Source organism: Anguilla rostrata, chromosome 3 (genome assembly GCF_018555375.3).
Source record: "Anguilla rostrata isolate EN2019 chromosome 3, ASM1855537v3, whole genome shotgun sequence".
Lineage (NCBI taxonomy): Eukaryota > Metazoa > Chordata > Actinopteri > Anguilliformes > Anguillidae > Anguilla > Anguilla rostrata.
The window spans coordinates 27,712,099-27,724,606 of NC_057935.1; the positions used below are offsets into that span (position 1 = coordinate 27,712,099).

Sequence of the window (12,508 nt, forward strand, 5' to 3'; positions counted from 1 at the left end):
CTGCTCCAAATTAATGACAAAATAAGCCACAGTCATCAAAAGGATCAACAAGGTCCTTTGGCATATAAGAATTTAATTAAATAATTCTCCATGTAATTAGGTCATTTAGCATTTAAGACTTGCATTCCTTCCACAGTAAAAGAAAAGCAGTCAGTCCATTTACAAAAGTAAGGCCTATGAAAGCATGTAACATTTCTGTATCCAGAAGGCGCTCTTAACTTATTTGAATTCATACATAGCACATATTACCTGCAATACATTTTATCACTCACAATACATTTTCTGTTTCATTAGTGAACACTTCTTACAAGATAATTGGCTTAAAATGGCCTCTGGGAGTAATTCATTAAAACATTATACTCCATTTGTGTGGAGTTGAGCATTACTGTGCTACATACTTAAGAGTCATGTCGTGTACAAATGTGTATGTCCACAAACAGACTCTCTCTAAAATACCCTGCATCCACCTCCATAGCAAACCTAATGACCAACAGTTAATGTACCAACATAAGCCAAGTACATCTGACTGCAGTATTTTGGGGGTCGGGGGGTGTTCGATGACAACCACTTTCTATCTTCTTGAATTCTGCATTGGACTGGGTGATAGGATGTCTAAGGGTTGGGTTTAACGTCATTATCACCGGTAGAGCAGGAACTTGGCAAGCTGATGGGGGAGGGGGAGGCTGGGCACCAGGTGCAGGCGAGACCGCCCTAAAATCCGACGTATACAGAGCCGACACAGCTGGGAGAGAACGGAGGGCCCTTGGGAGAAAGGGGTGGAGCCAGATGTAAAAGGAGGACATAATATAGGAACAAAACAACATAAGAACGTAAGAGTAATAATGATGAGAGCAGTCTATTTGGCCTCTTCATTTGCCTACAAACTGAAGCAGGGGTGTGGAGGGCCTTTGATGTGACTGAAGAGTCGGCACACCATATTTCCAAGGTTTAAATTCATTTCTGTTTGAAAATAAAACCTGCATAAATCTCAGCTCTGCAGACACTACGAGAAAGTATCCAGCGCCGTGTCAAGCCTGAATTTGAACACACCATGGGTCTGCCTCTACTGCCTGACCTGGAAAGCCGTTCCACACATTAAAAAGGCTCTGCGTAATAAACAAATAATAAATACAAAAAGAAAGGAGTATTGTCTGCTTTCTTTCTTATTTTCATTATTTTAAATATGCATTTTGTAATTGGGAGCCTGACGGTGCACCTGTGCAAACTGTGGAACAAGAATCCTATTTAAAACTAGTCTTGGAGGTAAAACAAATACACAAAAAACTAACAAATGCAAAACTGCTCTGATGAGCACTCAGAGGAAATGGTATCCTTAAGGTTATTTAAGACTGTCCTCACTCACTTAAAAGCAGTGCAAGGTAAAGTAGCATTATGGTTAGAAACCTAGGCTTTCACCTGAAAGGATGTAGGTACAATTCCCAGCTGGGTACCACAAAAGCAGGTACTTAACCTCAATTAAATATCCAGCTGTATTAATTGATTGAGTATAATAAAAAAATAAAAGCATCTCATAAATGTTAAAGGAAAATGATAGCTTGGATCGTATGCCAAGTGAAAAGAGGTTGTTTTTTGCTTTTCAACCACCAGTATTTATGAAGAAACATTAAACCTCAAAGTGTAAAAGCTCCAAAAGCTCCACATCTTACATAATGTAACCAGTCTTTTTTCTTGAAATGGTATTGCATCCTTGGAGTACCACGTAAGATATTTATTTTAAAACTTAAATTGGCAGTTTGAAACTTTCTATGCATGCATAGTATGAAAGAACTGGCAAGTGAAAACCAAAAGTACCATAAGCAATCAGGCTTTAATTTATTGATGGAAATTGGGAGTAGGATGCTTAATGAGAAAGGCGATAAGTGATGCAATAAATTGTCGCAACTGGAGCGGATGCGGTCAGCCACCAAATAGAGGCAGGGCTGCTGTCCAGGAAAATCACATTCTGTCTACCTAAAGTGCTCATGAAAATCAGTAGGCAGTTGCAGCAAGGAACGAATTCCAGTAAAATGCATTGATAGGCTGGTGTATATAACCGCTTCAGTGAGTATGCTTTTTGCTTTTAACATAATTTGAAACAGAGCATGCTCAAATTACATTATTACTATTCAAAAAATGGGGTTACTGCGTGCCTGTTTTTATTTCTTTAAAGTTTGTTCGCAACTAAATTTGTTTTTTTGTAGCCTACATTGTCAGATTTGAGTCTTTGCTGGAGCACCTGTTGTCACAGTGTTACCATAATGGCGAAGGAGTGCTTAAGCTATGGCAGGAATGTATGGGCTGGGCAGAGTTGAGGGCAGCCCATACATTGCTGCCAGTTCTTAAGTGAAGCACGTCATAAGTGGATAAATCTATTCCAGACTCAGAACAGCTGCATATGTATAGCAAAGGGGGGTCCAATCGTACCTGAAAATGCTTGACATGGGTGCAGGTTTTTGCTTTAGCCCAGCACGAAGAGAACTGATTGTGCTTATCGAGTTCTTGATTGGAGACCTTGATTATGGCTGGCTGGTTGCCACAGAAGTTGCGGGTGTCACTGATTCTGTGCTTTTTGCAAACTGTCTCTCAAATCTTTGTGCCTCTGTGTGTGTAGGTACATGTATACCCTATATGACCAAAAGTATTTGGACATCCCTTGATCTGGGGATCTTTTTCATGTTTTGGGCTAGGCCTCAGTGAAGGCAAATCTTAATGCTACAGCATACAGTACAATGACATTCTAGACGATTCTGTACTTGCCCAACAGTTTTGGGAAGTCCTTTTTCTGTTTCAGCATGACAATGCTTCTGAGCACACAGCAAGGTCTATATAAAAATGGTTTTGTCAAGAACAGTGTGTCTGGCCTGCACAGAGCCCTGAACTCAACCCCATCCAACACCTTTGGGATCAGTTGGAAAGCCAACTATGAGTCAGCCCTAATCACCCAATGAGTGATTGGGTCACCTCACTAATGCTCTAGGCTGAATGGAGGCAAATCCCTGCAGCAATGCTCCAACATCTAGTATAAAGCCTTCCCAGAAGGGTGCAAGTTGTTACAGCAGCAAAAGGTGGACCAAGTCCATATTATTGCCCATCATTTTGGTTGTGATATTGGATGGCAGGTGTGCACATACTTTTGGCCATGTAGTGTATGTACATATATATATATATTGTGGCAGACGGCAGGGAGAGGTGAGGGGAGTGGTCATTGAGGGCAGATACGTTGCCGCCCGCTGGCTCCACCCCCGAGCCTTATATGGACTTCCTGCCCCAACGAGGCAAGCCTGGGCCTAATTAAGCCATTAAGGGGAGAGGGATAAAAGGGGAAGCGGAGTTCACAAACGGCGTAAAGTACCGTGAGGGAAACGTGTGTTGTGGAGAGTGAGTAAGAGCTAAAAATATCTGTGTGATTACCTGTTGTGACCCGGACTGTTTGACGAACCCCGCTGTGTACCGAACTGTTTTGGCTGAGGACCTGGTTTTTTGGATATCCCTGGATTACGGAAAAGGACAACGAGAACGGATTGTGGACTTTGGATTGGTTGCTGAATTTCCCCTTCCCCTCCTTGTGTAAATTTTCCCTAAATAAATCCCCCAATTTCACTCCAGTTGTGTTTCGTGTGATTGTTTAGTTATCGAATTGGTGACGTGGAAACCCCACACCCGTGAGCCTGCCACAATATGTAGTGTATGTACATGGGCATATGTGTGTATATCTGTGTCTATGTACTATACATGTAATTGTGTCTGTTTTGTGCATTTCTCTTTGTGCATTTCGTTGTCTGTGAATGTGTGTTCCTGTATATATAATGAGTTAGACAGTCTGAGTGGGATTTGAACCTGGGCCTCTCACTTGTCCAAAGATTGCCATGGGCAACTGTGTTACCAGTCAGCTAAAGGTGAAATCGCCCCTAGCCAAGGGCAACGTGGTTTTTTAAATTTATTTAAAGGATGCGACACCCGAGAGTGTTGTCACAGTAACCTGCCACGAGACCTTCACTTCACCACACCTTTTCTGTGCAGAAGCACTCTGTGAAGCACAGAACCCTGTGAGTGTGTGCGGGGTATCATACCCTCTCTCAGCTGCAGTGCTGTCTCCACAGGGCTGCTGGGTGCTGCCAGCTCCACAGGTTTCCTCCCCTCAGAGTTCTTGCTCTGGACATTTGCTCCGTACTCCAGCAGCAGCTCCACCACCCTCACGCTGGGCCTCTGTGCTGCGGCATGCAGGGGTGACTCCTGGGCCTTCCCACTGTGGACATCAGCCCCTGGGAGGGGAAGCACACATTCACATAAGCCTTTTTGGATGGACCTGCTAATTCCCAATCGCAATGTCCCAGTGTTTCCCATACAATGAATTTATTTGGGTGGCCTGCCCAATTAGATTTACAACCGCCCAAAAGGTTTTTTGGTATTCATTTGCTTTTTTCTATAAACAACACACTGTACATTTGTTGTTGTTTTTTTCTTTTAAATGTCAAAGTGACATACAGCTGACTCTTGTTTTGCTGCGTTAGCTGGCCCTCCCTCCTCCCTCTTGTAGTCGCCGTTTGTAGAGCAGAGCAGGGAGGACAGTGTTTGAATGTGAACACTAGTAGAAGGACAGTCCCACAACCGCATTAGTGCCAGGTAACAAAATATCTTTTTTTAAGTTTTTCAAAATGCATGTTGTTATGCATCATTTCTTCAAAAGAACATGTCTTCTGCCCTAACCAAGACTGCAAAGTTATCAATATTATTTGGATTAATTTTAGCTAGCATTTAGCTCGCTAAAATTATCAGCATTTACCTAGCTAACTTTTGCTTAGATAGCTAATTAAAAATAAACATTTCACTTTTGACAGAGATGAGTATTAAAAAAATGATTCTTTAAAAAAGAAGGCTAAAGGAGGAGGAGGGAGAAACTGCACCACATTAACGTTATAGTAACAGATATGATAAACAGTTAGACCAACTTACTTTAATTGAAATTAATTAAAATCATTGTGTTTAGAAATTGGGGCATTTTGGATATCAGGCACCAAGTACTTTAAAGCCCTTAATTTATGATAGATATGTTTAGAATTTGTATGTGATCATTTTATTGTAATCATTCTGATGGTTTGTCTGTTACTGTGACCATTAAAGCAAAAATTGTTTTCGCTTGGGTTCCTTTTGCACTCTGTTCATCCTCTCTGTCACTGGTTCTGTAGACACGACCAATGTATAAATAAATAAATAAATAAATAAATAAATTGCCTTAACACAAAATATTAAAATGTGCCCGTATCTGTCTGTACAGCAAAATGTAATAACCTCTTAATAGTTACAATGCAATGCCGCCCCCCACCCCCAACACGTACGTGGAATCAACCATCACAAATAAATTCTTAACCTGTGGGAAACACTGTGGCCACACAGCTCATATTTTTCACACAAATTGCAGAACGGATTAATAAGGCCATTTACAGAAGTACTTCAAAGCAGTTATTCAGGGACACAAAAAGCTCCATCTCCTCTAGATAGAGAGGCTGCCCACATAGACTGAAACAGAACAGTATCCATCTAGTTGTTTCACGGTATTCTTTGGGAGGCCTGTGAAACAGACAGAAAGACACACACACACACACACACACACACATACACACACACACACATGCACACCACACACACACACACACACACACACACACGCATGAACACATGCACACCACACACATACATACACACACACACACACAAACATGAACACATGCATACCACACACACACACACACATACACAAACATGAACACATGCACACCATACATATGCACAATATTACATAACTGGGATAACAGGAGACAACATATGATTTATATATATATGTGAGGCAATTGGCACATGTTCACTCAATTGAAATACCATGATTGATGTGTTCTCTACATGCATTGCAAAACTGTGTAGTGTGCAGTCAGACTGGCTAGCTTCAATTCTGGAGAGAATATCTGTTGTTTTTTCTAGGCATCTTGAATACCTCAAAAACTTACTATTGCAGAAGTGGCCAGTGGGCCATGGCAAGAGTTTAAAGAGACTGACCCAACTGTAGTAGGTGCTCCACACTGTCTGCTCTCTGAGAGACACAGGCCACGTAGAGAGGGGTTCCCTGTTGCAGTATTTCCAGGTCAATGTCCACTCCATTGGCAGACAAAATCTCCACACACTCCCAGTGGCCTGATAACAGATGACCAAAACCATCCCCAGCCATCAGTTTCAGGGTAAATATGTTTATTCTCACAGCAGAAGTGCCTTCAACAAGGGAAATGTTTGCAGTGAACTATGTTACCTAGAAACAGTTACTGCTGAATTATTTCAAATTGAACATTCTATTTTGACAGCCGATTACGCTGATTGAAAGGTGCACTATGTAAGTTGTTTTCAGAACACTTTTATTCTTATTTGGGTAAATTTCCTTCACATCCTGATATCAATAAATAAATAAATAGACTCTAAGAAAAAAATCCGGTCTCCCTGAAATCAGCCACTCTAAATTTCATTGTGCCTAAATCTTAACAACCAATCAGGACAGCTCTCTGCAAGAAGGCCAATCAGGAGAGCTCTTTGTCTGTTAATTATGTTGCATGTTCACAGCACTGTCAGGGCGGAGATGGTGCTATAACTAGCTAGTTGCCTAGAAAACTATAAAAGAATAGCAGAGAGAAATCTGCCAAAATTACTAGTTCCGCATTTGACTAAAAAAGTGCGTACTGATTTTTTTTTTAAAGAAAAAAGACTGTCAAAGAAAAGATCGTGTGTAAAAAGAAATTAAACCAAGCAAGACAAGACTCAAATGAACATCAGTTTGGCTTTTCAGCGAGAGCTAAGGGACTTGACAGGCTTCAAAATTGACACAGTAAGTTATTCTTACCGTGAAGAATGCCTAAATTCTATGCATTTTGGATAGATTTGACTGTGAAGTACATCTATTGCTGTTTCCATCACAGCACTTTTGACACAAGCAATATCGAAAGCGCTGTCCTAAAATGTCTTCTTACCATGTGGTGTGCCTGGCCTGCAAGTGTAGAAATGCGTGGCACGGTTATATTGAGAAATACCGTCTTTCAGAAAAAGGCTATTTGCTTTGACTGCATCTCAATCAGGGTGGCATGGTGGCGTTGGTGCAGTGGGTAGCACTGTCGCCTCACATCAAGAAGGTTGTGGGTTCTGTGTGTTTAAAACCAGCACTAAACTGTAGGCTACACAAGAAAAATTCAGGGGAGAATCTGTAGTTAGTACATAAGAAAACTGAAGTGAGCCTCAGCCATGTTTTTGAGTTGATGGAACTGACTGCAAACGCAAAGATGTCATTGAGAAATGCATGATAATAGGATAGCACCATATTCCTGAACTCCAATTAGTGCCAGAAGAAGAACATCAAACAACGCGAAAAACACAACCCTGTTCAAGTACTGTAAGCTTCATATATCCATGCCACTTTGTATATAAAGTGACCAGTATTTCATTGTACACTCTTTTGAAATTGCTCGAGTGTTTGAACCATTTGTACCGGTCTGGATGGATCTTGTGGGGAAACTGACGGCAACTCCAAGAGACAGTATGTACTGCTTTATGTTCAACTACAAAACAGTGTGCGGAGGCATATCTACTAAAGCCTAAGCAAGCTGAGGATGTAGCATAATGTATTTAGGACTGAGGAGGGAAATTCGGGTAAGATGTGCTGCTATGTTACCATTAATTTTCAATGATTTCTCAATAAAAACAACTTTGCCTGTGCAACCAGTTTCATTTACCCAAAAACATGGCTGAGGCTCAGTTCAGGTTTCTTACTAACTATGGATTCTCCCCTGAATTCTATGATGGAGTGGTGCAGCGATGTCTTTCATGATATCATATGATAGGGCTACTACTTGAATAAACAGTTTAAGGTGGAAGGGAACTTCAACAAGGAAGACCCTACAAAGAATTATAAGCACACTAATATAGAATGCTTTTTTTTAAATAAGAAAATGTACTTAGTTCACTTTTGAATTATTATACACATTAGGAAAATATACTTGATTAAATTAATTCAGGCTTATACTTGAACTTTTAACTTTGTAACTTTTAGTATATCAAATATACTCAAGTAGGCTGCAGAAATTATAGCCACTAAAATACTGAACTAGATCTAAGCCACTAATGATCCCTGGATGTTTCAGTTACCTTTGATTTTTATTAACCAAAAACAAAAAAGTGGGCCAAATTCAGACTAGTGGGTCTATATTTAAAGTTCACGGGCAGCCTAAGTAGCCTACAGTTTTTGGTAAGGTGGTGTTTTTATGATGCCATTATAAGCAGACTGAGCAGGTGGTTTTTTACGTGTTTTTATGCATAGTAGGTTATCTAAATGCAGTTATTGCCTTTTTTATTTATATTCTCAGGCCAGGAAGATTGAGGCTGTGTGATACAACAGTTTGTACTCTGTCCTTTTACTTTCCTGTAAGAAATGTAGCAAATTGATGTGTGACTGGGGCATGTTTCTCACCATTCCCATGGCACACAGAAATCCTGTGCAATGGTGTAATAGCACACCGTGCTCGCGACTGGACTTTTCTGGACTGTCAGGCTTTCTGATCAATACAAGTGACTAATTGCTTTTAGCTCACACCCACATATCACAATTAGAAATCCCCAAAGCACAACCACAAATTTCAGCTTTTATTAATAAATAGTAAATTTCATCACCTGGCCTTGTCTTGTTCTGACTTTCATGTTAGAACATCTTAGAGTACATGGTTCAGTGGTAGAGTGCATCTTGCCTACAGATGGCAGCACTAAGTCAATCATCCTGTAAACTGAATGTATAACTTCAAATAGTTTCTTACTGGAAATAGGGTGCAGTGATAACCATTCATAAATTCTGTTTCCAGGTACACACATATTTTTTTGGCTGCAGTGCTCCTTGCACATAGTGGTGATTAAGAGGAACAACTGCTACTCCAAATTTGGCAGAAGAGAAAGGGTAAGGAAATTGGCAAAAAAATGTGATGTGACTAACAGAATATAGTACTGGACCTAACAAAAGACGTTAAACTACTTAGGGTTGCTCTATTCCTGTTCCAGAGGGCTGAAATTATAAACACTTCCTACAACTCAATAGTGCACAAAAGGCAAGTTAATCAAGACAACAACTAATTATGTCAAACAATTCATTCACTATTACTCTCCAGGACAAAAGTGAAATGACAGATTTTTTAAAGATAAAGCTCATTTCATGTAAGAAGTATTTTCACCATTACTCTTTTGATATCTGGCGTATGCAGTGAGCTGAAAATGTGCACTTTAACCACATGTGATTTGTTTGATTACGAACCTAAAATGTTAGACAGAGCCAAATCAAGAAAAAATATGTTGTTGTCCCAAACGTTATGGAGCTCACATAAATATGATTTAGTTCATGTGAAGTAACTTATCTACCTGTGGAATTAGCTAATGTTGAATAAGAACTTTGTTACATGAAATTCACCAAGAGAGACATGATTTGCTCAAACAGGATGTGATGGAGCCTCAGCCAGCACCTTTTTTTGCAGCTTGGTGGATGGGTGAAGCCACCAGATGGGCGGGGTGGTGGGGGGGGCCGTACTCCAGCAGCAAGCGTAAGCAGGCAGCACTGCCGCTACAGCAGGCGTTGAATAGTGGGGTTATGCCGTTGATGGTCACCATGGTAACCTTGATACAAATACACATGCACTTGCTTTTTAAACACAACCCCCAAAAATGTAAGCCAAAAAAATGTATTATATATATATATATATAGAAGTAGAATTGCTTACATTGGCCCCATTTTCCAACAGCAACTTTGCACAAGTAGCATGGCCCCCCAGACAAGCTTCATGGAGGGGAGACAGTCCATCCATGGTGACAATATTCACATTGAAACCCTGGGAAGAGAAAAAAACTTAAAAACTTAAACTTAAATCCCTGGTTTTCTTTTCTCCCAGGTAATTAGTGCTACTAATTGGCCAGAGTGTCTTCACACCTGACTCCCACGCAAAGGGAGGGTGGAAAACCAGCAGTTCTCGGCCCTCGAGGACCATGAGTTGCTGATCCCTGTCTTAGAGTGTCTCAACTGGTAACATTTCACTTGAACTGAAATTGCATCAAGACTACATTATACCATCATAAACTTGGCATAACCCATGACAGTGCATGGAAGTTTGTGAGTGTTTTACAAATCTATCATCATATAGCCAATATGCTAGATTTCGTATGAATAAATATGATTTCATATGTGGACATTTATACATTTTTAAGGGTGGACCCTGCGATATGACACAGTAACAAAATGAGCAGGGTAACCATAGCCTAAAGAAAATGGACGAAGTGACTGTGACATCGTCCATTGACATTCCAGGGGCTTGCGAAAATCATTCTGAAGCTGCAGAAATGCAGTTTTTGTTAAAACATAGTGCCTAGGCAGTGGTCACCAGATTGGTCCAGAAAATATTTTTTAAATTCTCAAATAACACACATTTTAACACACAGGTGGCTGAATGATTTATCCTGCCAACCATGCTAGCGAGCAACATCTCTCGCAAGACCAGGAAGTGAACTTCAAAAACAAAGCCCAGCCTTGGCCCCTTGGGAGATATTCAACAAGCACATATGGGAGTGATGTTCAGGTGTCCACATGCTTTTGGTTATGTAGTGTATCTCCCCTCAATGACATGTATTATCTTCCATGAGATACTACAATATACACAAAACCAACTATAATTTATTTTGTCTTGCCTATGCAGTTTGCAATCACCTGCCTCATTGTCAGGTTTGTTTACTTCTGGCAATGCATATGGATGCACAGGACATTACAGGAAAGGAGGGGAGTAATGATTCACACTTGAATGGTGACACACTTTCAGAAAAAGGAGCACTGTGAAACAGATTTGACTTACAGTCACAATTGCTCACTACAGTTTGGCTCCATTTACATGTGTCCAACATCATACCCCAGGGATCTTTAAGGTTCATTTTACGTGTGATATAAGGATTGGTTCATTGTGTACCTGTGTGATATGTGGAGTGGTTCATTGTGTACCTGTGTGATATGTGGAGCGGTTCATTGTGTACCTGTGTGATATGTGGAGTAGTTCATTGTGTACCTGTGTGATATGTGGAGTGGTTCACATTGTGTACCTGTGAAATATGAAGCAGTTCATTGTGTACCTGTGTGATATGTGGAGTGGTTCATTGTGTGCCTGTGTGATATGTGGAGCGGTTCATTGTGTACCTGTGTGATATGTGGAGCGGTTCATTGTGTACCTGTGTGATATGTGGAGCTGTTCATTGTGTACCTGTGTGATATGTGGAGTGCTTCATTGTGTACCTGTGTGATATGTGGAGCGGTTCATTGTGTACCTGTGTGATATGTGGGCGGTCATGTGTGACCTGGGATATGGGAGTAGTTCATTGTGTACCTGTGTGATATGTGAAGTGGTTCATTGTGTACCTGTGTGATATGTGGAGTGGTTCATTGTACCTGTGTGATATGTGGAGTGGTTCATTGTGTACCTGTGTGATATGTGGAGTAGTTCATTGTGTACCTGTGTGATATGTGGAGTGGTTCATTGTGTACCTGTGTGATATGTGGAGTGGTTCATTGTGTACCTGTGTGATATGTGGAGCGGTTCATTGTGTACCTGTGTGATATGTGGAGCGGTTCATTGTGTACCTGTGTGATATGTGGAGCGGTTCATTGTGTACCTGTGTGATATGTGGAGTGGTTCATTGTGTACCTGTGTGACGAGTGTCCTGAGGGAGAGTAGATGGCCCTGGAAGGCGGCTTCATGGAGAGGGGACCTGTCTGCCCAGGACCCTGTAACACACACGCACACACACAAATATGCATATACGCACATGCATGTACATACAGTACAAACTAATATATAAAGCCCCTAACAATTTTAAGGTCAAACATTTCTTTTCTGTTTGTTTTCTAATAATTTATTTTCATTTTTTAAATTCCATTTGGTTCAACAAGCCTCACTCACCCCCCTGAAACGTATGGCAGATATAATTGCCATAAAGATCTTTTCTGGAGTCCCACGACAGGTCCGAGATTCCTGTAATGTCCTGCCTCTTCCCTGCGCAGCTTCTCTGGTGCGGGGTAATGTTTTCCGACATGGTCTCGGGTCCTGTTTGGGAAAGCTGATGGGCTGTTGTTTACTGCGTGCCAAATTTGGGGGCATGGGAACACGTGCTTCAGTGGTGTGACTGTGCGAGAAAGAGGAGCGAGCTCGATTACTTTCACACATGGTGTTCCCATATAGCTGCCAGGTTGTAGCACAGCAGAATTAACAACTGAGTAGAAACTAAAGGGCATTTGCATTTCTGCTTTGGCAGTGAAAGGACTGCTGAAGTAGAACTTAAACATATGTAAACATATAGATTGCTCATGCTACCAAATCCATATCTGACAACAGAAATAGTGTTAACATCAACAGTGAAAAGATGAAAAACACATTTCCATTTAAGTGATACTGCTCTTTCCTATTCAAAG

The 12,508-nt window shown here is 40.9% G+C and overlaps 1 protein-coding gene across 1 annotated transcript; it reads right to left on the reverse strand.

Annotated features, from left to right (window-relative positions):
* Positions 1-32: 32 nt before the first annotated feature.
* Positions 33-12,219, reverse strand: LOC135250603 (ankyrin repeat and SOCS box protein 11-like). Its single transcript, XM_064327099.1, has 7 exons — positions 12,000-12,219; positions 11,745-11,824; positions 9,786-9,893; positions 9,531-9,681; positions 6,052-6,186; positions 4,071-4,262; positions 33-762 (listed from the first exon to the last, which is right to left on the reverse strand). The coding sequence occupies exons 1-7, from the start codon at positions 12,130-12,132 to the stop codon at positions 638-640; spliced, it is 924 nt and encodes a 307-aa protein (XP_064183169.1). The 5' UTR covers positions 12,133-12,219; the 3' UTR covers positions 33-637.
* Between the last annotated feature and the right edge of the window lie 289 nt (positions 12,220-12,508).